The 26,379-nt window shown below is 34.8% G+C and overlaps 1 protein-coding gene across 2 annotated transcripts in view; it reads left to right on the forward strand.

Annotated features, from left to right (window-relative positions):
- LOC141555396 (cadherin-13-like) overlaps positions 1-26,379 on the forward strand; it is a 956,506-nt gene that overhangs the window by 422,949 nt on the left and 507,178 nt on the right. For both annotated transcript variants that reach the window (XM_074288232.1, XM_074288231.1), the window contains exon 3: positions 6,542-6,750. In XM_074288232.1, coding sequence (XP_074144333.1) covers positions 6,542-6,750 — 209 coding nt within the window. The remainder of the gene's footprint in view (positions 1-6,541; positions 6,751-26,379) is intronic.

Here is a 26,379-nt window from a genome sequence, read left to right on the forward strand (position 1 = left end):
GAGTATTGTACTAGGATCTTGGTATACAGAGCCCAAAGAAGGGATTGAGAGATGCTGGATGAGGGGGCTGAGAAAATGACTTAAAATTGTTAACTATTCTCCTGACAGAGGAATGGCATGATTCAAGTTAGGATATGACAAATACACTAATGAGTAAATGGCAAAATAACTGGAGAAGAGAGAATACAAGCACTTTTATATTACTTATTATCAGCATATTAATTAGTCAAGATGCTGCTTCTGCTTCTTCCTTCCTTTCTTCTTTCCTTCCTTCCTTCCTCCCTCCCTCCCTCATTTCTTCCTTCCTTCTTTCTTTCTTTCTTTCTTTCTTTCTTTCTTTCTTTCTTTCTTTCTTTCTTTCTTTCTTTCTTTCTTTCTTTCTTTCTTTCTTTCTTTCTTTCTTTCTTTCTTTCTTTCTTTCTCTCTCTCTCTCTTTCTTTCTTTCTTTCTTTCTTTCTTTCTTTCTTTCTTTCTTTCTTTCTTTCTTTCTTTCTTTCTTTCTTTCTTTCTCCTCCTCTTCTTTTTCTTCTTCTCCTTCTCCTCCTTCTTTTTGCCCTTCTCCTTTTTCTCCTTTTTAATCTTTCTCTCTCTTTCATTCTTTCTTCTTTTTTCTTCTTTCTTTCATTTTTTTCTTCTTCTTCTTTTTCTTCTTACTTCTTCTTCTAGAAGCATCTCTGCCCAAAGTCCTCTCATTTCTTCCAAGGAAAAGTTGATACCCATGTTAACTTATGTTCAAATACTTTGTTTCCTAAAACAGTGTCTAAAAAAGTGCCTATCCTTCACTGAGGAGGTTTACAGTCTCAGCTATCCTTTAGCTGGTGGGAATACTCCTAACCTTAAGAATAATCCATCTAATAATGCCAATTTCCAGGTATTTTGATGAAATAGGACTTCATTTTCCTGAATTTTTTTGTTCATTGTTTGATAGAGTGTCTAAAAGATAGTTTATGGATCAAAGTGATTGGTTCACACTTGCCTAAAGCAGAGCGTGTGTACTAGAACAGCTGATTTACACAAATCTACCATAAGAAAATACCCAGTTTACAGAGGACCTGAATTATAGTGCATAGGGGAAGGCATAGTTGACATTTTGTAGGTATATTTAAACACATCATGCATTTCTTATTACCTGTCTTAATAACCTGTTTTCTTCTCATTTCTATGTTTTCTAATTCTGCTCCTCTTAAATTTCCATTAATGAGTAGCAAATCCAAAAGGAATTGAATCAAAGAGCCTAAGATCAAGATCAGGAAGATTAAACTCTTCAAATTCATGTGAAAACCTTCCTATTTCAATCTTAGTTTTCTCTCCCAAATGAAGTTCCTATTGTCATAATGTTTGGATTAAACTCAGAGGACACTGAGGGCGAAAACTCAGTGAAAACATAATTGAAACACAGAGTGGGGTCTGCTTTTGCAGTTTGCTTTTGCCCTCCCATCTCTCAAGCATTTTCTTCTTCCCCTCTCCTGCTGAGTCTCTGAGCAGCTGCCTAGAAGGGCAATTCTGAGCCATTGATTCCAATAAATTCAAATCTACACTTTATTGAGTCTTTTAAAAAGCCATTTTCCATCCTGCTTTGATAAAATACATAGCAGAGAAAATTATAGATGTAGAATTATGCAACTTTCTCATTGTTCTTACATCAGCTCTTTGTGGTCTGGTTTATATTGCCACCACTCTATTGAAATACCTCTTCATGATAGAGCACAAGTGCTAACTCCTTGAGTGACCTTGGACAAGTAGCTTAATTTCCCTTGGCTTCAGCTTGCTCGTCATGACAAACTTAAGTTATATTACCTTTACCAGTTTTAAAACTATATGATTCCTTTTGCACATAGTTCTGATTTCTCCATGGAATCACAGTTCTACTGTCTTATTGACCCCCTCGAAGCTACTACAAAACAATATCAGTTTGCTGAACCTGCCCTTCCATCTAATTTCTCATATTGCCAGTCCTCTATTTTTTCACTTGGATTTCTGTAATCATCCCCTTGTTGACTTGATATTTTCAAATTTCTCCCTCACTGTAATTGATCTTTCTACTGTACTGCCAATGCAATTCTGATCATTTCCTCACTCAAAGATAGTTTACAAAAATGCTGAAGTAAAATGCAAAATCTTTAATCTAGTATTTGAAGCTCCATGCTCTGACCCTAATTTGCTATTTCAGACTTTCATTAGTTTCTTTCACAGGCACTACCTTCAAGTAAACTGAATCACTCGCGATGGATCCAAACATGAACTTCTTTATCCCATCCTAGTGTCTTTTATAGTGTGCTCTTCACCTGCAATGTATACACTCTCTGAGGACAACTGGTTTCAGTTTGTAAATTGACACAATTTTCCTTCTTTCCTGTCTCTTAACCCCCACACAAAGGCCTTGGCATCCACTTGATAAACTTTGGATCCACTTGATGAACTTTCCTGTTGGGCAAACTTTCTCTACTTGATATAACCTATTATACTTTTGGATAACTCTATTTATTAGGAAGCCTTTCCTTTTATTGAAACAGATTGTCTTGTTTCAATTTCCTCTCATTGATGCTTCTTTTAGTCTTTGACTTTTAGGAACTAGTACAATCCCTCTTTCTGATGACAATATATCAAATATTTGAAGGCAATAATATCATTCTCCCTAAGTCATCTCTTTCCCTTCTCCCTATCCTTCTATCTCTTGCTGTTCAATTGTCATTTTGTTAAAAATTTCACTAGTCCTTCAGAACTCGTTCAAATGCTACCTATATAAGCTCCTTGAAAGCCTTTAGCCTTTCTTTATATCTACAGTATCTGGTAAATAATAAGAACTTAATTAGTAAATATTATTTCTTCCAATTAGAAGTAAGACTTTTCTCCTCTGAACTGTACATCAATTTTGTACCTGTCTAATGGGACCAATGGGACTGTCTAATGGGAATTTCTATCTTAACAGTAGAGGCCTGTGTATTGTCTTGCAATGTCCTGTTAGCTTTGTAAGGGGAAGACCTGAGACTTAATTTTCTTATTTCAAGAGAATGTAGTATAGACAGGGCTCAGCATATTGAGAGCATTTGATCAATTTTTGGTCAACTGATTGTCTAACTGTTGAGAAACTGTCACAAAGTAGATGCAGAGTTAGTCTTGGAGTCAAAAAAAAAAAAACCTCTAAATTTTAATCCTGCTTTAGACACTTATGAGCAAAGTGTCTGGACAAGGCACTTAACCTCTTAGTGATCCCAACAGCCTTCTGAGATTGCTTATAGGTTTCAGAGAAACTGAGGATTTGCTTTGATAGGAAAAGCTTCCTCGTGCAGTGAACTCTGTACAAATTAAATCATACATCTAACTTAAAAAGGAGAGAAAAGCCTTTATGGAATAGAAGTCTGTTCATTTGTTGATTTGAAGGAAACAGTTTTTTTTTTTGTTTTGTTTTTAATCATTGGGCATAAAATCTTCAATATTATCTTTGTTCGCTATACTTTGTAGTCTTGAAATGTATGGGCTCAATCTCTATTTAAGAGTTGGAAAAATACTGACATTTGGCAGCATCAATAAAGTTAATAATATTGTAAAGTGATCTAAGCATGATAGCATCAAACTATCGCTGTTACAGAGAACATGAAACAAGATAGGAATCAGTGAGGGAGAAGGCCCTATTTCTCCCGGAAAAAAAGGATGAAATCTCTCTGCTGGGTATAAGAACCCTTTAGATGTGTCAGATGCACAGTTCAGATATTACTCAACTAGACTTTTGCTCAACTGTGAAAATTGATCCATTTAAAAAAAAAAAGTTTGAGTCTGAATTACAAGCCTAATATATTTATTTAAGGAATAGCTGCTTTAAGCAATGATTTCTGGCTGACTCCTTGCCTTTACCCATCCTTGGCCTAGATCACAGGCGGGCTGAGTTCTTGGTTTTAGACTTCAGGGTGGCCGGATAAATTCTACTGGGCCTGGAGGGAGGAAATGAAAGGGGATTCTGAGGATATCTACTAAGACTGAGGCATTGAGTACTTATTGAGACAAAGCAGAAGGAAAAAGGATGCCTTAAAGTTACGTAATATCTTTTAAACAGTTTTAAAATAAACTATAATATTTTTCCATTAATGTCACTTTTTAGAACTATTTGTGTTTGGAAATGGTACCCTTAGCAGGTAGTTTATCTCTATTGTTTCTCTTTAAACAAAAGCTGGGGGATTACTTAGTTAATAGCCAACACTGATCTAGAAGGAGGTTTGTGTTCAGCTATTAAACTATATAACTTCTGAGGTCATATGATTGATTTTGAGTTGAAAAGCACTACCATCCAGTCCAAACCCATTTTACAGACGGGAAGCATGATGTCAACAGGAGTTAAATGATTTGACCAGGTCATACAGCTACCAAGTATTTGAGTCTGCACTTGAGATAATTCTGAGAAATCCATATAATCATCACACCAGCCTTGAAGTAGGAGAAGAGTTTACAGCAAGTTTTCCCTTTCTACCATGAATGACCTCTCTGGAGCAGCTATTTCCAGTGCCATACCAAGAAAAGATAAGAATAGTGACCAGGAGAAAGTATTGGACAAAGGACATAGGAATAAGGAGAAATAATTTGAGGGGTGTAATAGTTAGAACACTAATGTTGTAGGCACATTTGCTCAGTAAAGGCACTAATTCATTGTTCAACTCTGTACTAAAAAGTGTATCCCTGGAACTATTTTCTCATTTTTAAGTCTTGACTTACTTTATTACCTCAAAGAATTGTGTAGAAAAACCTATCAAAGCAATTTAATTGTCAAATAATAATAGCAAGAATAACAATAATGGTACTACCACTGTGACATTTTTGCAATGTTTTAAGACTGCCTTGGTCTAAAACAGGCCTCTACTAATTACCATAAACATATTTCCAGCACTTTCATTTGGCCTAAAAGGAAAAACAAAATCTCTCAGATAAAGTCTTACTCTTTCACAACGTTGCTTCATTTCAGAAGGAACTCCCCAAAGCTCACTTGATATTTAGGTTGAGGAGATAAATTACTTTCAGCTCCCATCATGCCTTTGTCTGCTAGTATTAGAAACAAGTAAAGTATTCAGAATTTCCACACCTGTAAGAAGGCCCTTAGTGTTAGCACATTGGCTGGGGCAAACACTGCCCTACTTCCCTGGGACTCCAACCAGATGGGTCCTCCTTATACTTAAAATATCAATAGCTTACATAAATTTTATGTAAAACATTAAGATAGCAAATGTGCTTTCCTCATAAGTCTATGAAGCATATGAAATAACATCCCCATTTTACAGACAAATCAACTGAAGCTCAGTGAGAAACAATTTTTTCCAAGTCATACAGCTAGAATTTTGCAACCTCTCTTCTTACTATAAACCCAGCAAACATAAATTTTATTCCATTTATGAACAATGTGTTCCCAATGCAAGTGAAATCACAAGGCTAGTCCAGTCAAGTCTTTTGGCTAAGAGATCATAATTTGTCATTCTGAGCAGATTTAGCCTTTTGAGATCTGGCCTTCTTAATGTGGTTAAGGTTAGTGCTCAGGCAAGTCCTATTCTTACCAAGGTTTAAACAATGCATTTTTCATGGAAGTGATTGAGATTGGGAGTGGGGAGGGAAGTTCTGATTCATAGAGCATCCAGTCAAAGGAGTTATCAATAATGTAAGTAATACTGGGGAAACAATTGTGATGACAGCAAATGTCCCAATCCTGAAGGGAGGATTAAGAGGAATGACATAATAATAATAATAATAATAATAATAATAATAATAATAATAATAGCAGAATACATTTTTGTTAGTACTAACTTCAACCTGCCCGAGCCCTTGGTGAGCCTTGGCAGACTTTCCCTGACTTTCTCTCACTCTGACACTAATATTTTCTTTACTACCCATGGGCATTAATCTCCCTTAGGGACAGAACCTTCACAGAGGTAACTGGAAGAGCCAGGTTCCTAGCTTGTTGTTTAATTGAAGCAGTTTAACTTTGTCTGATGAATAAAAATTGATGGTCATGAAGAAAACAAAGCTGTTTCCTCTACTTTAGACTTCAGTTTCAGGAGATGCTAGTGGGCATGTCTTCATTAATCTCAACTAGCACAATGAAATAGAGGAACGGAGAAAGTCTCTGAGAAATGTGGAGGCCTCCAGAACTAATGTATACATTAGAATATAAATGCTTTGAGAATTGAACCAACAAATCCAAGGACTTGTGTCCTTGCTGGATACACTGTGACTGATAGGTTCCTTTGGGTGTCATTGCTTGATAGCCTGCAAAGAAATTCATTCACTTTTGTTTATCAGGTTGCTTAAAAATAAAGAAAAGCTTCAAAAGGCAGGTTCCATGGCTACTTATGGCTTGGGAAAATGACTGTGTCTATTTTGCTGGGCCTTTATGAATGAAAGACATCAGTATAAGTGAAGATTCTGGTATAAGTGGAGTTGCAGGAGGGATTTCAATACAGTTTGGATATAGCTGCTCTTTGAGTGTAGCCCTGAGCAAGAGGACTCAAGGATTCCAAAGTGGGGAGCCTTGCTAACATGTTTTCTCTTATGTTCTTTTTTTCAGTGACATTCAATGACTGTAAAGGAAATGACAAGCTGAGATTTGATGTCTCCAACTCCTACTTCCAGGTGAAGCCAGATGGGGCTTTAGTTGCCCTGAAAAACATATCAGATGTTGGCCCAGCTTTATTCATCCATGGTCGATCATCCAACGCAGAAGACATGGCAGAAGTTGTGATTGTTGGTGGCAAGGACAGTCCCGGCTCCTTAAAGGTAATAGTGGTTGGGGATGAAAATACCCATGACAATTTGTTGGTCTTATGCAATAAAAAACTCCCATCTTTGGATGATGGGTTTCCTTTTTTTATGAAAGTTTTTTGGACCTAGAAAAAGACACTGAGTTGTAGTGTTCAATTTTCATGTACTTTTCTTTCAAGAAGTAGCTCCTATTGAGGCGCAAACCTTGGAAGATGAATAAGATGCATACTGTGTCCCTCACACTTGATCTCTGTTTCCCATAAAAAGTGTGTGTTTTAATGCCCAAGTTACTGAACACATTCTACTATCTATACAAATAACTTATGCTTACACCAAAAAGCTGAATGGCATCTTCCCTTTGCCTCTGAGAAAAGGGGAAAAGAGAGGGAAGGATGACTGGATTGGAACTCCATTTTCTTTTTCTTCCTATCATCATTTCTCTATCCTTACCTTCTTCTAGCTCCAAAAGTCCCCTCAAATCCACTGTGTACTAGGAATTTCCCTTTCTATTGTACAGGCTAGAATCTTTTCTGATGACTCTTAAAGAGAAAGTTTGGCTCCAGATTCAGTGCCTCCTCCCTCCCTATTTTTTTAAGACAATACTAAAATATCTTTCCTGGCTCCAATGACCATTTTAACCAGGCTGTAATTCAAAATAAAAACTATCATCATGATATATTTTCAGGAAGGCAGTCATAAAGAAGATGGCTCTTGTGTTCTTGTAGTAATAAAGGTAGCTGGCCCCAAGGGTTGTTCTAATTGTAAAAGGTGCTCTCAGGAACAAAAGTAACTTGCCCTTGGGTTCCCACCATTATAAACAATGTTCCATTTGGTAATGTTATAATTTATATAATGAATGTGAATGATTTTTGCTTTCACTGCCAGTGATTTGTAAATAGCTACCTGCTGACTCTGTATAAATGTGGTATCATTATGCTATAGGTAACATGTGATCTTTGTTCATTGTGAGAGCCATGGTTTGGTGCCCCGAAATAGATGCTGATAAAATTTCTGGTTATAGAGATGGGATTAGGAGGTCATCAACATGCTTGACATTAGGAGGTCAAACAGGACCATTTTGGAGAATGAGCCTAATATCTGATTTACTATGAAAAGCCATTTAGATTTGGGATCTGTCAGGCCCTATCCTTCTAATCTTAATACTGCCATCTAAGAAAACATGACCTTGGCAGAAAAACAAAACACAACAAAAGCAACACTGAAGGCCATTGAAGAAAAACAAACAAAAAAACATACAACTGCTTTACACTGCTAAGTAGTACCTAGTACCTCAAGGATCTGCAAAAACTCTATTTCAATTCATATCCTAAATAATTGCAGTCAAATAAGGAACATGCTAAGCAAGCAAGCATACTAATAACAGGCAAAATATTTTAGCAAGTGAAATATTGAATTTAGACTAATCAGATAAATTTGGGTTCCAATCCTGACTCTAAATCTTATTTTTATGACTTTTGACAAAACACTGAATCTCTCTCAGCCTCAATTATCTAATTTACAAAAATATCTAACTTACTGATATCTTAATCTTGTTTTAGAGCCAAATCTATAGGCCTATTATATGAAATAAGAGGATATTCCCATATTAAATATTGTTATGATGCCATTATTTTTTTACTTTCCTCTGAGGTATCAGTTTTCTCCAGGATAATAAAACTATAAACACAAGGTTATTTCTCCCATTTTCCTGAGAAGAAAACTGAGTCTTAGTGAGGTTAAATGACTTACCCAGAATCCTACCAATAATAAGCATCAGAAGTAGAATTTTAAGTCAGGTTTTCTGGACTATAGGGCAAGTGTTCTATCTGCCATTCAATTTTGTATTTAAATTTAAATAAAGTACTTTCCTCACAATAAACCTATAATAATAACAAAAACCACCACTGCAAGAGTAATAACTCATATAGGATATACTATGTGCCAGGCACTGAGCTTTACAAATATCCTTACAACATTCTGCAAGATAAGTTCTATTACCTCTACTTTATATTTGAGTTCATTGAGACAAGTAGTTTAATTGGTGCTTAAAGTCACATCGCAAATAAGTATCTGAGGTTGGATTTGAACTCAGGTTTTCCTGATTGCAGGTCCAACATACTATCTATTGTATCATGTATCTACCTAAGGAGGGAGGTAATGCAAGGATTTATTTTTATAGATAATATCCTTAGAAAATACAAGAAGAATAATTTTGATTCTAAATTCAGTGAATTATTCATAATTTTCAGATTTGCATCAAAGTAACCCTAACTGTGAGGGGAGTCAAGAAATAAAAATGTGCAATAAGAATGAGGAAATACTCCTCAGGGAGTAAAAGAAGTAAAAATAGCAGCAGTCCAATATAGGTTAAACATGTGCAATTCTTCTAAAATATTTCCATATTTGTCAAGCTGTGCAGGAAATATCAGATCAAAAGGTGAAAGAAAAAAAAAAGGAGAAAAAAGTAAACAACAATTACAGAAAATAAGGTTAAAATGCTATTCTTTGACCATATTCAGTTTCCATAGTTCTCTCTCTCGATATGAATAGCACTTTCTATCTCAAGTCTTGTTGGAATTGTCTTAGACTATCACATTGCTGAGAACTAAGTCTATCTGAATTGATCATCACATAATCTTGCTGTTGCTGTGTACTATACTCTCTTAGTTCTATTCCATTTAGCATCAGTTCATGTAAGTTTTTTCCAGACTTTTCCAAAATTACCCTGTCATTTCTTATGGAACAAATATATATAGTGGATTTTCAAGTGCAAAATAGATAACCTTGTTGGGGATGTAGGTAAGGCAAAATGCTGATCAGGTATAAACTGAATTGTCAACTTCTGCAATCTTTTTCTAGCTGAGACTCTAAGTTTTGGAATTATAAGTAGCCAATCTGCTATTAGGAACATTCAATAAGAAATGGTCCCTCTACCTCATACCTCTCAGATTGACTAAGATGACAGGAAAAGCAAATGATAAATGTTGGAAGGAATGTGGGGAAACTGGGACACTAAAACATTGTTGGTGGAATTGTGAAATGACCTAATCATTATGGAGGGCAATCTAGAACTATGCTCAAAGGGCTATAAAACTGTGCATACCCTTTGTTCAGCAGTGCCATTACCATATCTGTATCCCAAGGAAATTATAAAAGAGGAAAAAGGATCATGTTCAAAAATGTTTGTAGCAGCTCTTTTAATGGTAGCGAATAATTGGAAATGAGTGGATGCTCTTCAATTAGGGAATGACTGAACAAGTTGTGATACATGAATATTAGTTTGAATACTAGAATATTAGTTTGCTATAAAAATGATGAACAAGATGATTTTAGAAAGGTCTGAAAATATTTGCATGAATTGATGCTGAGGAAAACAAGCAGAAACACAAATATGTTTTATACAATTACTGCAAGAATGTGTGATGATCAACTATGAAAGATTTGGTTCTTCTCATCAGTTCAGTGAAAGGCAATTCCAATAAACTTTGGATAGAAAATGCCATCTGCATTTAAAAAAAGAACTATGGAGATTGACTATAAATCAATATGTTCACTTTTATCTATTTTTTTCTCTCCCTTGGTTTTTCCCTTTTGTTCTGATTTTTATCTCCCAACATGATTCATAAAGCAATGTGTATTAAAAATAAATTAATTAATTTAAAAAATAAAATAAAATCTACAATTAAAAAAATCATCAAAGCTATTTTTGAAGACAAATTCAGTTGGAGTAGCAAGTCCAAAATAAGAGTTTCAAATAAGGTAAAATGAAGGGTGTTACTTAGGGTCACTGCTGAAGGGAGGGTAGAAACTGTGGGACAGTGGCTCAATATGCAAAGATCCTTGGGTACCCTAAAAAATACTGCTGCGGAAGCCATCTTAGATAGAGAAAGAATAAAGAGAGCTGAACCAAGGAGGAACTGAATTGTGGCTTCCTGAGGGAGTAAGGGAACAGGAAGAAGTGGGATATCTGGAAGTTTCTTATTTTACCTGAGTCTTGCTAACTTGGTCAGTCAATTATTTCTACCTAATAAAAGGAACAGGTACCCTGTCAGTATCCTTGACAATTTGGTATTCAAGAGTCAAGTCCTGGCTGAGTCACTTAATCCTTCTTGTAACTCTATTCTTATTCTGTGCTATGTTAACCAAAAGGAGGAATTTATAATCACAAGACAATTCTTATTTTGTCTGTAGCATAAGCTATTCTGTCATATTCTGCATTTGGAATTCTGCAGATCACATATAAAATAGAAAATACATACAAAAAAGGAAAACATACAAATAAATAAACACCAAATACAAATAGTCTGTATAGCTTTTTTCCCCTGTGAATTAAAGAAAGGATTCAGGAGATTTTACAAAGATTTTAAGGGTTAACATATATAATCACTTCTCCTGATTTATTCTTTCTGATACAGAGAGTGTAAGAAGAACAAATGTCTTAAATTATGGCAAGAGAGATTTAGGTTAGACATTAAAGGCACCCTCTGGCTGTAAGAGCTACAAGACAAAGGAATGAATGTCTTCTGAAGGAGCCCAGTGAAATCCAAAGATCCCTGAGGAGTATACAGTCTCCTGAGTCTCTTTTTGAGGCGAAGCTCTTTAATGCTCTGGTACTCTCTCATTTACCAGTTTTTGAGCATATTGTTGGGTGAGTGCTACAGTAATTGTTTGCTTCTTTCAAAGCACAACAGAGGCTGGCTCAATACTCACTTTGCCAACCTCAAGCTGAATGGAACTTGCCTTCAGTCATTTTGTGATATATGAAAATAATCCTTTTAGAAACCACTGGAATGTGTCTGACACAAACCTAGCCAGCCAAAATCATGAAAGAACACTCTCCCTGTTGTTTTGATGAATCTTGGATAAGACCCACTTGATGTATCAATATAATAATCAGTAAGTTGTTAATATTTATACTGAACCTCCACAATGAAGATATACTTTTTTCCCTCAAGGGGCTCACAGATTAGGGAGAGAAAAGGGACAAGTAGAAAATCATGGAATTATAAATTGAGAACTGGAGTCCAATTAGTCCAAAATCCTTATTTGACAAATGATGAAACTGAGGGCCAACTAGTTTACTTGATGTGTATAGTCATATCAAATAGTGATTAAGAGATAGAATTTAAATATGACACCTTTTGGCTTTAAATCTAATGTTTTCTGCTATCACACTACCCTGGAATTGAGTTCCAAAATGCAAGGTATGGACTATATATGCAATAAGACTTAATAAAAATATGAATTACAATAATTAGGGAAGTTTATAAGAAATGTGGATTCTGAACTGGACTTTGAGGAATTAATAAGAATCATATAAATAGAAGAACTAAAAAGAAGTATAGATCCACTAAGAAGACCAAGAAAATGTGGACATAGAGCTATCTTTCAACAACAGACATTTATTAAGCACTTGTTCTGTTCAAGGTCATATAAAGTAAAGTTCCTGCCTACAGGGAACTCACAGTTTCAAGCTGCACATTGTTGGATAGGAAGAAGAAATCACCTTGAATAAGGTGCTAAACTATAGAGGAACTTGAAAACCTAGGACTGCCTCTGGGATTTATATGGTAGATAAAAAGGAACCATTGTTTATTGGGGAATTGTAGTTATCACCTCATTTCTGTATCCTTGCTTTGGTGGTTTCCTTCAAATTTCAACTTAAATCTTCTGTAAGAAGTCTTTTCTTAACCTCTTTAATGCTAGTGGATTCACTTTCCATTTTATCTGGCATACTGGTTTTGTACATATTTATTTTCATGTTCTCTTCTTCCTTAGGATGTAAGCTTCTTTGTACCAGAGGCTTTGTTTCCTTTTTTTTTTTCTCTCCCCAGAATTTAACTCTTTTCATGGGAAAAAGCAGGTGTTTAATAAATGAGAGCTGACTGACTAAAGAAATATTTTAGAGTGAAGAGAAGCTAGAGCTAAGGAAATTAAGGTGAGAGGTAGGGAAAATCTGGATTAGGGTAGAAGTGATGGAAATGGAGGAGAGAAGACAAAAATGATAAAATTTTGAAGGCTTAGATATGAAGGCTCAATGTTGATTCTGGGGTGTCTATTGCATGGATAGTGATATCACTATGGCAAATGGAAAAATTGGTAAGTGAATCAAAGTTAAGGGAAATGCGAATCCTGTTTTGAACATGTTGAATTAGATACTGAGAGAATAGCAATTAGATATGTTTATAGGCAGTTGGAAAAATAGAACTGGAGTATATAAGAGAAGTCAGGTTTAGAGATAAAGAGGGAAAAGTGGAGATTTCCCAAGAAAAGAAGTAGAAGAATCCATACCTGTAGACATGTAGTTGAGAGAGAAAAGAAAAGAAAGCCTAGCTGTGAGGGGTGGACATAGGGAGTATAAGAGAGAAGGAATAAGATGAACCTAAAAATGATCAGGAAGAAGTGGTCAGGAGAGTTTGGAACCAAGCCAGAATAAAATGGTGTCATGGAATCCAGGGAAATAGAAAAGTTTAAACTTTTATATCTGAAAATTTCTCTCTGGTCAACATACTTCAATGTTAAAGTGTGGTTTAGCTTGCAATACCAAAAGCATAATACCTCCTTTAATGAATAGATAAGTAGCTATTATACTTACCTACCACAAGTGATCCCAGTTATAGCTTGAAAGGATGTGGCCTGAATCTGTGAAATCCTCTTGTCAAGGGTTTAATGACAAACTCTCAGGATATTTCTACATTTCTAATGGTAACCACTAATGCACAAACTGGCAGGCTCTGTGTAAGATAACCTTAGATCTCAGGCTGAAGAAAAACTGTTTAATCCCTAATCCATTTCCAAGAGAGGAAGGGATTGTTGTTAGAGGGTTTAAAAGCTAACTAAGTGTGACCTGAGAGGTTTTGTATCAACTGAAAGAAAGGGAGATATTTTTTATTTAAAAACTTCCAAGGCTAGAAGGATTGTTGGTCTTATTTAGATGACCCAACCCTGTATACCTCTCAGAGACATATTTGCTCACTAGGTAGTGGTTTTTTCTGTACCGTACCAGTTCACTGGGATTCTTTGATCCTCATTATATAGCTATCAAAGTATGCCTGGAAAATGTCAAAATTTTCATTTTTTCATGTACAGATGATATATGTTACTCAGTCCTGGATGGCACTTTCTAACCTAAGGCTCAAGCCAGATACAAAAGGATTCATTTTATTTTTCCAAGTGAAGAAACTTTATTTTCATTATCTAAGATTAGAGTCAGAAATGCTGCACCTCCAAAGCCAGAAATCAAGGCTTGTTGGGAGATGAAAAACATTAGTTGGAGTCTATGCATTGTTTCTTGAATTTAATGAAAAATTTTTGGAGGGGAGATTGCTTTCTTTTATAAAAATATCTTTTTATTTTTCTAAATATATGCAAAGAGTTTTCAATGTTGAAAATTTTTTTTGGCTTCAAATTTAGGGACTGAAAAAGTACTGCATTTAGTCTCAGAATTGGACTGAGGTTATGCTCATTTGATGGGGTGAGACAGAGGCTAATCAACCTAACAACAATGAAAAATCATGTATTATTCTTACCATCTTCCTGGCATTGTGCTAAAAGCAGAATTAAAATAGTCATGATTATTATTAATAATGATATATTTAACATAAAGTTTACTATGTACTGGCACTGTGTGTAAGCACTTTACAATTATTGCCTCATTTAAATTTACCATCATCTTGGGGCACAAGCGCTATTATGACCCCCATTTTACAGATGAGGAAAATGAGACAAAAGGAGACTGAGTGACTTTCAAGGTTAGAGAGCTATTAAGAAAATGAAACCAGATTTGAAATTTTTCTGACTTTGTTAGCTACTACTGTTACTGCTACCTAAGGACCCTTACTACATACAAAAGTTAGGGTTTGGGTGGCTCAGTGGACAGAGTCTCATCAACCCAGAAACTGATCTTCCCGAGTTCAAATCTGGCTTCACACACTTAATACCTGTGTGATTGTGGACAAGTAATTTATTCCTGTTTGCTCCAGTTTCCTCCTCTGTAAAAGGAGCTAGAGGAGAAAATGGCAAATCACTTCAGTATCTTTTTCAAGAAAACCTTAATTGGTGTTGTAAAGAGTCACATACAACTCAATGAGTTAAATAACAAAAATGTGCTTGTTTCTCACTTTACTTTTTGGAATTCATAAATTCTTCCAAGATAGAGTTCAGAAGCTCGTTCCTACAAGAAACCTTTTCTGAACAACCCAATTGTTTGCTTATTTCTCCAAAATTAGCATGTGAGTACTTTGTATAAGGGGAGATAGTCCATTCCACAGATCAATCAAACAAGACAAATAGAGAAGTCATACTGAAGTATAGTTGTTTTAGGATTCTGCAAAGAAAGAAAGGACTTCTATCCCTTCATTTTAGGAATTATGAGTTATTTTGGGCACATATGCTTCCCAATGTGTGTCTCATTACCACCATAGATTAAGATTATGTGTATATGTAGAAGAGTGTACGTCAGATTTGTTTTTTTTGGGGGGGAGGATGTTTTATATCAATTTTTCATACAATTCTTAGTAAATACCTTTGATAGTAACTGTTTAAATATTCTATTTGATTATTAAAAGTAAGCACAGTAATATAATTTCATGATTTAAAATAAAAATTTATTATATATATATGCACACACACATACACACACATATATGAATAAAAAATAGAAGTTGTCACCCACAAAGTTACCTCCGGAATTCAAGATAGAAATCATCCTCTGGGAACCCGACCTGTGACTATGAATGCAAGTGAGAAAAATAGGCCAGAGTGGGGTGTTATATTTGTACATATTATCTGTGCTTACTTTGTTTTCTCCTTGTGGAATATTAAATTTTTTTCAGGGCAAGGTCTATTTCTTTTTTGTCTTTGCATTCCCAGTGTTTAGCACAGTGCTTGACATGTATATAGTTTTTAATAAATGCATTTTTTAAAATATTGAATTAATCTAAATTGAATAGAATATTAAAAGTAGGAAAGTTTTTCAAAATCCTATTGTACTACCCTCCTTTTTGAGTTTTATAACCTTTTGACACCTCAACAATATTTTCAGAGAATTATTCAAGGCTTACTAAGCATGCCAAAAGCTGGACAACATAGCTTGATAACTTATTTTTACAATTTAAACATATAAATTATAAATTCATTACATGAATTTCCAGCTAGTTTACATTTGCAGAAGACAGATGGCTAAATTCGAAAGGCATGCCCTATTTAATCCTAGAAGGCATGCATCTATAATTTATAGACACTAAGATGAGAAATACTTTCCTTTTGTAAGAAGCATTTTATCACCATGAAGTTGCTCACAGGTAATATTTACTTACTAGTGTACTCTGGCACTTCAAAGTAGAGTGGTGTGTATTGTGGTCCTCAGTGATTGCAAAACACCCAAGTACCTTAAACTCCATCCTCATCTCTGGGATTCTTTGTTTAAAGTCCTAGATTAAGCTATCAAAAACTCTGTTTAGTGAAATCAGATGAATAGAGGTTGTAAGGTGATGTTGTAGATAAGGTGCTAAATTTGGAGTCAGGAAACCTGAGTTTGAATCCTGCCTTTTGCACTTGCTATGTGTGATCTTATGCAAGTTACTACTCTGTGCCTCAGTTTCTTTATCTGTAAAAAGATAGGGTTGGCCTCAATGATCTACAAGTTCCTTGCATCTTTAAAATTATGATCTTATGATTTCATGAAAGTGAATTTGAGGAAGACAAGAAAACCAAATAAATGAGTAAAGTATAATGTGAACAAGTCTGTCATATTCTACCTCATTCAGGAAGGGGAGGCAGGAATCATGATCTTGAATGTCATGTATCTTCTCAAATAAAAGTATGTCCACTAAAGGCATTTTCTTTTAATATTTGTTCAAAATATAAGCATAATTATAATTTTATGTAGTAGCTGCCCAAAGCAGATATAAATTATATTTCCTATAGATAGACTAATGTATATCAGGAAGATTACAAACTTTAAATCTGATGATTTTGGCCATGCAGCCTGTACCTTTTTTAATATTAAATTCCAGGCTTGCAGGATCCTTGGTTCTACCTGCTTATCCATAGTAGTCGAAATCTTTCTCTGTTCTTTCAGTATGGAACTGAAGAATAACATTTAGCCAAATGGGCAGAGACAGGTCACACAGATAATTCATTTTTTTTTCACTTTTATTATTTCATGCAGTGTTGTGAATGTTTTTAAGTCAGAAGAATCATTCTTCTTGAGAGTTGCAAAGAGGCTGAGAGAAGCAGAGAAGCTCAGACCCAAGGCAATGAAAATTATAAGGTCACTAACAATATTTTTTATTCTTTTGAAGAATAGAACCATCTGAGCTTTCCCCCCTAATTAGCATGGTATATAGTCAAACTAGAAAGTTTCTAAATAATGGCTTCTTCCTTCTAGGAGCCTTATATGAGATGTACATGCACTCTCCCTATTGGTCCCTAGAAGAATCTTTAAGATATCTTAGGGTATCTATAACCTCAAAATAAATTGAGTGAATGCTTCATGTGATTTGCCTCAGGCACAAAAATTACTGGTCGTGATTCTGTTATTTATAAATATTAGTGCCTGGAGAATATGGCTCTAGTCTCATAAAGGATTATTGAATGGACTTAAATGCAAGCTTTTCTTTTGATTATCATTATTATGCTCAATCATCAGGAAATCATTGTATTGCCAAACAGTGGACTGGTTGTTGATTATGGCACTATTGAAGTGGCTATAAAAATTAAAAAGGGCATCATATGGTTCCATTTTTGTTTAAATGGTCTTTAAGATAAATCAAATGGCTTGAGTCAAGGTCTAATTCTCTGATGACTGGATATGGAATCAATTGATTGTTCAATAACATTGATTAGGGCTTAAGTAAGAAATTATATCTTGTCAATCAAGTTCATTTTTTAAAAGAATTTAGTTTAACTTTAGAAGATCTGATTCAAAATCCCATTTTTCTATTTACTATGCTTGTTGCTTTGGATAAAGTACTTGCTCTTCTGAATCTCAGTTTCCTCACTTGTAAAATAAAACAGTTGTAATCAAAATTATCTAAGGTTCATTGTAGTTCTAAATCTCTCTAAGTTCAGTAGTAAAGGAGTTAGGAGAACAATTCTCATACTGAACTGATTCAGCCAGCTTGGTAATTTTAAAACACTATAAAATATCATCACCTAAGGAACAAGACCTCTCCTGTTACTATCAAGGAAAATGAGTATCTGTCTATCTGTTATTCAGATTGAGCTTGCAAATTACCGTACAGCTTGGAAATTGAGCCTCAAAATTACCTCAATTTTGGTACATAGCTAAAATGTTATGATTATGACTTTTTACTCCTGATACAGTTAAAATAGTGATAAAAAGACATGTTCTGTTCATTCACTTAAGTAGATAACAAACCCTCCTCCTGTTCTCAATACTACGCAAACTGTTTCCTGAAGACATGTTTCTATTGAAATGTGAGATGTTTAATTCAGACTGGAAGTGGTTGCCAGAATGGTCTATATAACTCAAAGTCTCTATTTAATAAATATATATATATATATATATATATATATATATATATATATATTGATGGCTTTGATTTTTTTATATCAGTAAAACACAGTCATTTCTTTATATGTTCTCCCACTCTGAAGCAATCCTTCTTTGTAATAAAGGAGGAAAAAAGTTAAACAAGCTGAATCAATACAAAAATTACATATGTTTAGGGATACAACATTATGCACCTCTAAACACCCACCTCTCCTTATATTCCCAGCACTTAGCAGGATGCCTGGCATATATGTGGTTCTAAAAAATGCTTATTGACTAACTAATAAAAAGTAGGACCAAGATAAGTAATTTTCACCTAACCTCATATCTTTTATTTTTGATTATATATATATATATATATATATATATATATATATATATATATATATATATGTATTTAAAATAGATATTTTGGTTATCCTGCAATAGTTCTTACATATTTTCTCATATTCCTCTTTATGTCTTATGGCAAGCTAATATTCCATTACATTTGTAAGTTACATTTCCCCCCCCCTCCGCCATTCCAAAATTAATGTCTTTCCTTTTTAGTTCTTTTTATTATTATTATTATTTTTGACTGCAGAAAGTCCCTTCTGTGTGATTATTAGAAATTCAATTAGAAGTATTCCTCTTTTAGATTTCTGTTCAGGATATTTGGGGTTATCTAAGCACATTATCAAGGGACCATGTATATATACATTTGCACAATCTTAAATCATTCAAGTGCTTTAGGGACATATAGTAAGAGCTGAGTTCACAGTTATCCTGAACATATTATCCTGAACTGGAGGGCTAGTTCTCCAGTGGTTACAAATAAGAATTAGATATATCTGAATGGATACTGGGGGAAAGCTGGACAATCAAAAGAATTGATATTTGGTCAGGGCACTGTGATTAAATCCTCCTTATTCAATGCAATGTCTTTAGATCTTTATTAGCTGGTGGCCAATAGCACACAGTTATGTCTCTATCTCCAGAAACTCAGTACTTCTGAATAAGGAGGCAATATCAAAGGCAAAAAACAAACATTCCCTCCCCCAAACCTTCTCCATCCCCAAACCCAAAAGACTCTTCTTCCCTTTCATAAGCAGCAAAGGTCTGATTTTTAACATTTCTTTGGCTGTCAGATCTGAGGTCCTGGGAGATTCTATCCAGTATAAACCCAGTTTCTAAAACTAGGGCAGATTCCTTCAAAACCAATCCATAACCACCATTACTTGCTGAAGTCCCTATCTTGTCTCCCCCTGAATATTTATGAATAGTGCATTGTCTTTCCCTCTTCTACTTTTCCTCTCTACCCTTGGGAGAACAAGGCTAAATCTGTCCAGCATCTTGGGGACACATTTCCCTTGCATATAGCCCATTTTCCTTTCCATCATTCCACAAAATCTGATCCATGTACATTCTCTGCAGAAATTCCTTTCCAGATTTGTAACTGCTTTTCTTTTTCCTACCTTAAAGCATTCATAAACAGCAATAAATATCAAAGATTAGGAAGAGAGGACATTCCAGTGCTTAGATAGTCAACTCTAATGTTCTTGTCAGCTATTCCTTTGGGACCAGCAGGATAGACATTAGGATAGGAGTATTGACTGTAGCAGATGTCAAGACTAAAAATGACATTTACCTATCTGGGTCAACAGAATATTTACTTGAGGGAGAGTGATAGCATGCTCTTGTGATATATTAGAAAGAAAAACTGATTTCCAGATCATAAGATTCATGGTACAATAGAGAAAACAAAAAATTTAAGAGTCACAGAAAAATGGGATCAAATGCCCGCTCAGATACTTAATAAATATATAACCCTGAGCAAATCTCTTATCTTAATTTCATTTCAGTTTCCTCATCTGTAGAACAGGGACTTGGATTCATTAAACTATAATGTGCCTTCTAAATATCCTATAAACTCATAAAGATTTTGGAATTAATTCTCTTAAAACCATTATCACTGATAAGTTGGGTCACCAGAATTTGACTTTAATGTCCTTTAGTGTTCTCAGAGTAACTGAAAGGAATTATGGAATTTGCTTCAATGCTATTTGTGCAAGCCCTTTTCCAGTGTGTATCCTTCAATACCATCAGTATAATTAGTACAGTAACATCATTTAGGATGGCTATGTGGTACTGTGAATGGAGTACCAGGCCTGGAGTCAGGAAGATTCAACTTCCTAAATTCGAATGTTGCCTTAGACACTTTGTAGCTGTGTGAGTCTTTGCTGCTGGATCCACATGGCTCCAGAGGAGGGAGTGAGTCTGGTCTCTTTGTACAACCCTCCCTCACTTAAATCTAACTCACTCACACCTCATGGCATCCTTGATATTGTGGTCCTCTTCAGGAATGAAGGACAAACAATAACAATAAAAATAATGACTCTAGGCCAGTCACTTAACTCTTTTTGCCTCAGTTTCCTTATCTGTAAAATGACATAAAGAAGGAAATGGCAAACCACTCTGATGTATTTGCCAAAATCCTCCCCCTAAAACAACAAATAAATAAAAAAACATCTGTAGTCACAGTCAGACAACTAATAAAAAAAGACTGAATAATAACAATATCGACTAGCTGATTAACATCAATTATTATAAAGGGTTATTTATTAAAAAGCTGTAATAAGAACAAAAATATATTTTAAGAAACCTCCCTGAACATGGGCAGTCTCCCTCTAATTTGTTCCTTGAGAAGAGTAGGTTCAAACTTAAAAGTGGTAGCTACATTCTCCTTATCAAAATTTTTATTTCTGGGTGTATTGTGGCTAATGGATTAGTCTCATTGAGCGTTCACTTCCATTTGTACAATTCTAATTATTAATGAATTATTTTCTTCAGTTAGCTTTTTAACCTCCTTTTGCATTTGGCCAATTGACAACCTTTTTCATGAGCTGTTTTTTCATTGCATTTTTTTCCATTACACCAAGTCTGTTTTTTAGGAAGTTCTTTTTTGTTTCCATTTTACCAATTCTATTGTTCAAGGAGTTGTTTTCTTTTTCCAATTTGCCAAATCTTTTTTAAGGAGTGTTGTTCTTTAGACACTTTGTATGTTTCCTTTTCCAAAGCTCTCATTTTCTTTCCCCATTTTTCTTCTAACTTTCTTTTAAGATCCTTTTTGAATTCTTCCATGAGAGCCTTGTAAGATGGAGAGCAACTCATATCCCCCTTTAAGACTTCACCTGGAAACATTTTGATTTTGGTGTCCACAGGGTTTAGGGTCTGTTCTTCCTCTCCTGGAGCTGGTGTTGTTGGCTTCTCTCTTGTGGTGGGTGAGTGTGGGCCAAGCCCCTCATTATTAAGGGGTTCACTATTTGCCTTCTGTAATTATGTTGGAGGTCTCACTGCTAGTCTGCTGATCTCCTGGCTTCTGAGCCAGGACAGAGTAAGCAATGCTGCTGTACTTTGGCTAAGAGCCTCCTTGTAGATTTTCCCATCAGGTGAAGGCCTCCCCTTTCTCCCTGGGTCTCTCTGCATTGCAGCTGCCCTGAGCCACCTCCTCCTTACCCAAATGCTACAGTTTCCTAAAGTTCTTCCAAAATATCTTATGCTGGGAATTTATTACCTTCAAAATATTTGTGGATTTTGTCACTCCAAAACTTGTTCAAAGGCTTGATCTGGGGTTTATTTACATGGAAGCCAGGAAAAACTCAGCTTACCTGTCTACTCTCCATCATCTTGCCTCTCCCCTAATTGCTTTTTTTTAATATACATAGTTTCTGCTCAGCAGACGACTAAAAGAATTCTTCTCATCATCATATTGTAAGCAGATAGCTACATTTACAAAATATCTCCTCCATTTCAAATTATCATGCATTTTCAAAATCAGAAATGAGAGTGCATTCTGAGAGTAGGAATTTTGAAAATTGGAGGCTGTAGAAGCACATTTGACTTTGGGGGAAATGAATCTTCCAGGTTGACAATAGAATGTTTAAGGGATTATGAAGAGAAATATATGAAAATGTATATTAAATCCACATAGTGGAATCAAATGAACAATTTGCATTTATTAAGTACATATCATATGCCAGGTACTCAGTGAGCAAAGGTAAAAATGAAACAATACAGAACTTCAAGGTGCTTATGATGGGATAATATGTATGTATTTGAATGATAAACTAGGGATTTTTATGTTATCCTGTAGGTACTAGGGAGCCAGAGAATAGTTTGAGCAGGAAAGCAAGTTCTGTATTCTGAATTAATTTTACCAGATTTATTAAGTTAACTTCCTTGGAATATAAAAAAGCTTCCTTCTTTCAACTTGACACAGAGCAAGGGAGCTTCAAAGGTCAAAGTGAATTAGTTTGAGTGTCATCTTGTCAATGAACTTCTGGCCTTAAACTAGTTCCAAGCTCTAAGTAATCTTATTAGTGCTGATAAAGCAGAGCTTTGCTGATTCAATTACTGACACATAGAGGAAAGAACCCAAAGAAGGCTGGAACTTCCATTAAGGAGAAGCTGTACTTAAGGTTAAGCCAGAACATGGGGGAAACACCCTTCTTTTGTTGCATATTTCAAATATACATGTATATGATGGCTCAGTCTTCCTCTATATCTTTATTTTCTAAGTAATTGAGTCTCAAAAAATGTTCTGCATTTAGAATTAAACACCCAGGATTTGAGTTCTGGTTCTGAAGCTGACTAGCTGTATAATATTAAGCAAATCATTTAGCTTCTCTGTGCCAATTTGATTAACTATAACTTGGGAATTGTGATAATTCTACTTGAGAGGAAGTTAGGTGGTATAATGGATAGAAAACTTGAAGTACTGAATACTTGAGTTCAAATATAGCCTCATACATTGAGTAGATGTCTGACTTTGAATAAGTCACTTAACTCCTACTTCAGTTTCCTTTTCTGCAAAATGGGGATAATAATAGCTACTACCTCCAAAGGTTGTCATGAAAAAATAATTGAAAAGTTATTATTATGTGATTATGATTTTTTGTCTTTGTCATTCCTAATCCTTAGTAAAAATAATACCATCTGATCAATTACCATTACTATTGTTCATGATAGGAAAAAGCATCTACCTCCCTGTATCTCTGAAGCAGGTCTGTTTTATATACATGTGAACTGTTTATCAACCACTGCATTCTGAGCTCATGCTGCCTTATAAGTTTGCTGCTGAGAACAGCAACTGTTTCACACCTGTTTGCTTTGAACAGACTTTTATGTATATAAAATAATGGGTTGTTCTGAAAATGTTAGTGCAGTTTTAAGCTTTAATAGTTTGGAGGTATATATCTAGATTCCATTATGTATTGATTAATTACAATGTGCTTTTTAATCAGTCAAATAATCAACATTTATTAAGTGCCTACTACATTGCCAGGCAATGTGATAAGTATAAAGAAAAATGATTGAATCCAGCCCGTCTATTTGGCCATTATGAAAACTATGTCTCAGTGTTCCACCTGTCTCTGTTTCTCCTCAATCTGGCTCTCCTGCAATCTAACTCAGATTCTGCTGTGACTCTGAGGAAAAGGCCTTTGTGTACATCATCAGATACCTTAGGCTGTCTCTCAGATACCTACATTCATGGAAATTGACTTTCAATTTACAAGGTGGCAGAAATAAGTAGTGATTTGGACTTGAACACTTAAGTTCATATATATACAAACAGCAAAAAAAGGCCAAATTTTTGTTCTATGGAGGGAACTGCGATAGAACCCATGTGGGAAACTGGGAAAGCACAAAGTGTGTACTTATTAAATAGTTATTGAAGGGGAGAAATTAAATAGCTTAAAGGGCATAGGTAACCTTACTGTGAATTGATGGACATTGCCATTGAAATATGTTGAAGTCTGCAATATAGTATGAAATATAGGAAAAAAAATAAACTAATTTGAACATTTGTTATTTTACATTATTCTATTATTTAACATTTAAATATTTGTTATTTTATTATTATTTATCTGTTCATGAAATCATAAGAAGCCCTGCCTGTTTTTATTTTGAGGTCTTATTTCTTCTCTGAAAGAAAGCCCATCATCTCCCATTTCATTAACATTAAACATTCAGCCACAAACATTTATTAAGTGGCTACAGTTTCTCAACATGAAGGGAGTCAACAATTTAGACTGCTGGACATGTTTGTCCACACCAAAAAAAAATTGGTGTGATGCTTTTAGCCAGATAAATTAAATATTCAATACATTAGAGAGATGGGTATTGGGATTATACTTTTAAAATTACTAGTGCATGGAACTTCTGGATGAAGACATTCTTTCTTCCAATGCACTTTGCCACCTTCCTAAAGTTTTAGAGAATTGCCTAACACTGAGAACTTAAGTTACTTGTCAAGAGTCAGCTAGTTTATATCAGAAAGGGGATTCAAACCAGAATTTCATGGCTTTGAGGTCGGTTCTCTATCCATGATAGCAGGCTGTCTTGACAATATATTATTAAATTATAGATGTGCAAAAGTCCAAAGGTCAACTGGTCCAACCCTTTTATTTTACAGAAAAAGAATCCAAGATCTGGATATACATTTTTTTAAAGTGACTGTGGACAACAGGGGATTCAAATCCAAAGTTTCAGACCTCAAATCCAGTGTTTTTTCAACTTAGCAGCACACTGAAAATGGCTTAATTTCTTTTTTTCTATGTTGGTATATGGTCAACTTCTTTGGATTAATCTTGTCCTTGTTGATGCTAATATAGTCATGACATGTAAATGAGAATAAATCAAATGTTTTAAGAGAAGAAAATAGTCCAGGAAATTAGAAAAATAAATAATTTACATAGCAATAGTCTAAGAGCTAACTCTAGCATACTAACTCACTGGATGATCCATAGGCTATGTTTATACGAGTTAATGGTTATTTCTAGAAACTTTCACCAAAATGAGCAAGCAGCAGCAAATGCCCCATTATCCTCTGTTTGGCTAATGATGCATTATTTAGTGTCATAAAAACCTGAAGAATTTTTATTGATGCATCACTGCAAATCTAAACTGTCAACATTTCTTTGCAAAGTAAAGGCCTACAATGATAAAAAAAAATCGAAGATTAACAATGCTGGCCCATAGATTTTCATCTCTCCAGGAACACTGTCATATAAGGTATAAAACAGTAATCCATCGCCTTATAGGAAATATGCCATTAAGAGACATAAAACATTTAAGAACATTTGGGAAAGCAAAAATGGAATACTCCCACAAATGAAGCCTTAAATGAGGATAATAGCAAAGCTATCAACAGCAGTGATTAAGTGAACTATATTTTTTTAAGGGAAAGTTTCATGGAGTGTTCTTATTCTGTGTGCTAAGTAAAGACTGGTAAATAAGCCACTCTCACAGAAGGGAAGATCTTTAGAAGATCTTGTAGAAAAAAAGTCTAGTAACATTGTAGATATCAGAAAATTTACCCTGTCAAAGACTCCACTGCCTTCATTATTGACTTCTAGTTTTCTATAACAATAGAGACCTTGAGAATGACCCTGACTAGAAGGAAAGGACTTCAAACTGAGAATTCCTTTACATTCTGATGGATGTGGCCCTCTCCAACAATGAGATGAACCAAATCAGTTCCAATAGAGCAGTAATGAACTGAACCAGCTACACCCAGCGAAAGAACTCTGGGAGATGACTATGAACCATACATAGAATTCCCAATCCCTCTATTTTTGTCCGCCTGCATTTTTGATTTTCTTCACACGCTATTTCAAAGTCCGATTCTTTTTGTTCAGCAAAACAACTGTTTGGACATGTATACATATATTATATTTAGTTTATACTTTAACATATTTAACTTGTTTGGTCAACCTGCCATCTTTGGGGGGGGAGGGGAAAATTAGAACAAAAGGTTTGGCAATTGTCAATGTTGTAAAATTACCCATGCAAATATCTGGTAAATAAAAACTATTAATATAATAATAATAATAATAATAGAGAATTTCTTTACGTCTTTACCTTCATTTTTTTTTCTTTTTTGACAGGGCAAAAAACTATCTACCTGGGACCTAAAACAAGAAAAACTTTAAAAATTGTAGTTGCAGAATGTAAAATTTGATAAAGAGCTAGTCTTGAATCAGAATGACCTGTATTAAAATTCTACCTTATGTTTCCGATTACTTAATGTTGTTTAATGTATGTGAATTTACTTAATCTCTCTTCACCTCAAGCAACTAAGAAAG

The sequence above is a fragment of the Sminthopsis crassicaudata genome, chromosome 2, assembly GCF_048593235.1.
Source record: "Sminthopsis crassicaudata isolate SCR6 chromosome 2, ASM4859323v1, whole genome shotgun sequence".
Lineage (NCBI taxonomy): Eukaryota > Metazoa > Chordata > Mammalia > Dasyuromorphia > Dasyuridae > Sminthopsis > Sminthopsis crassicaudata.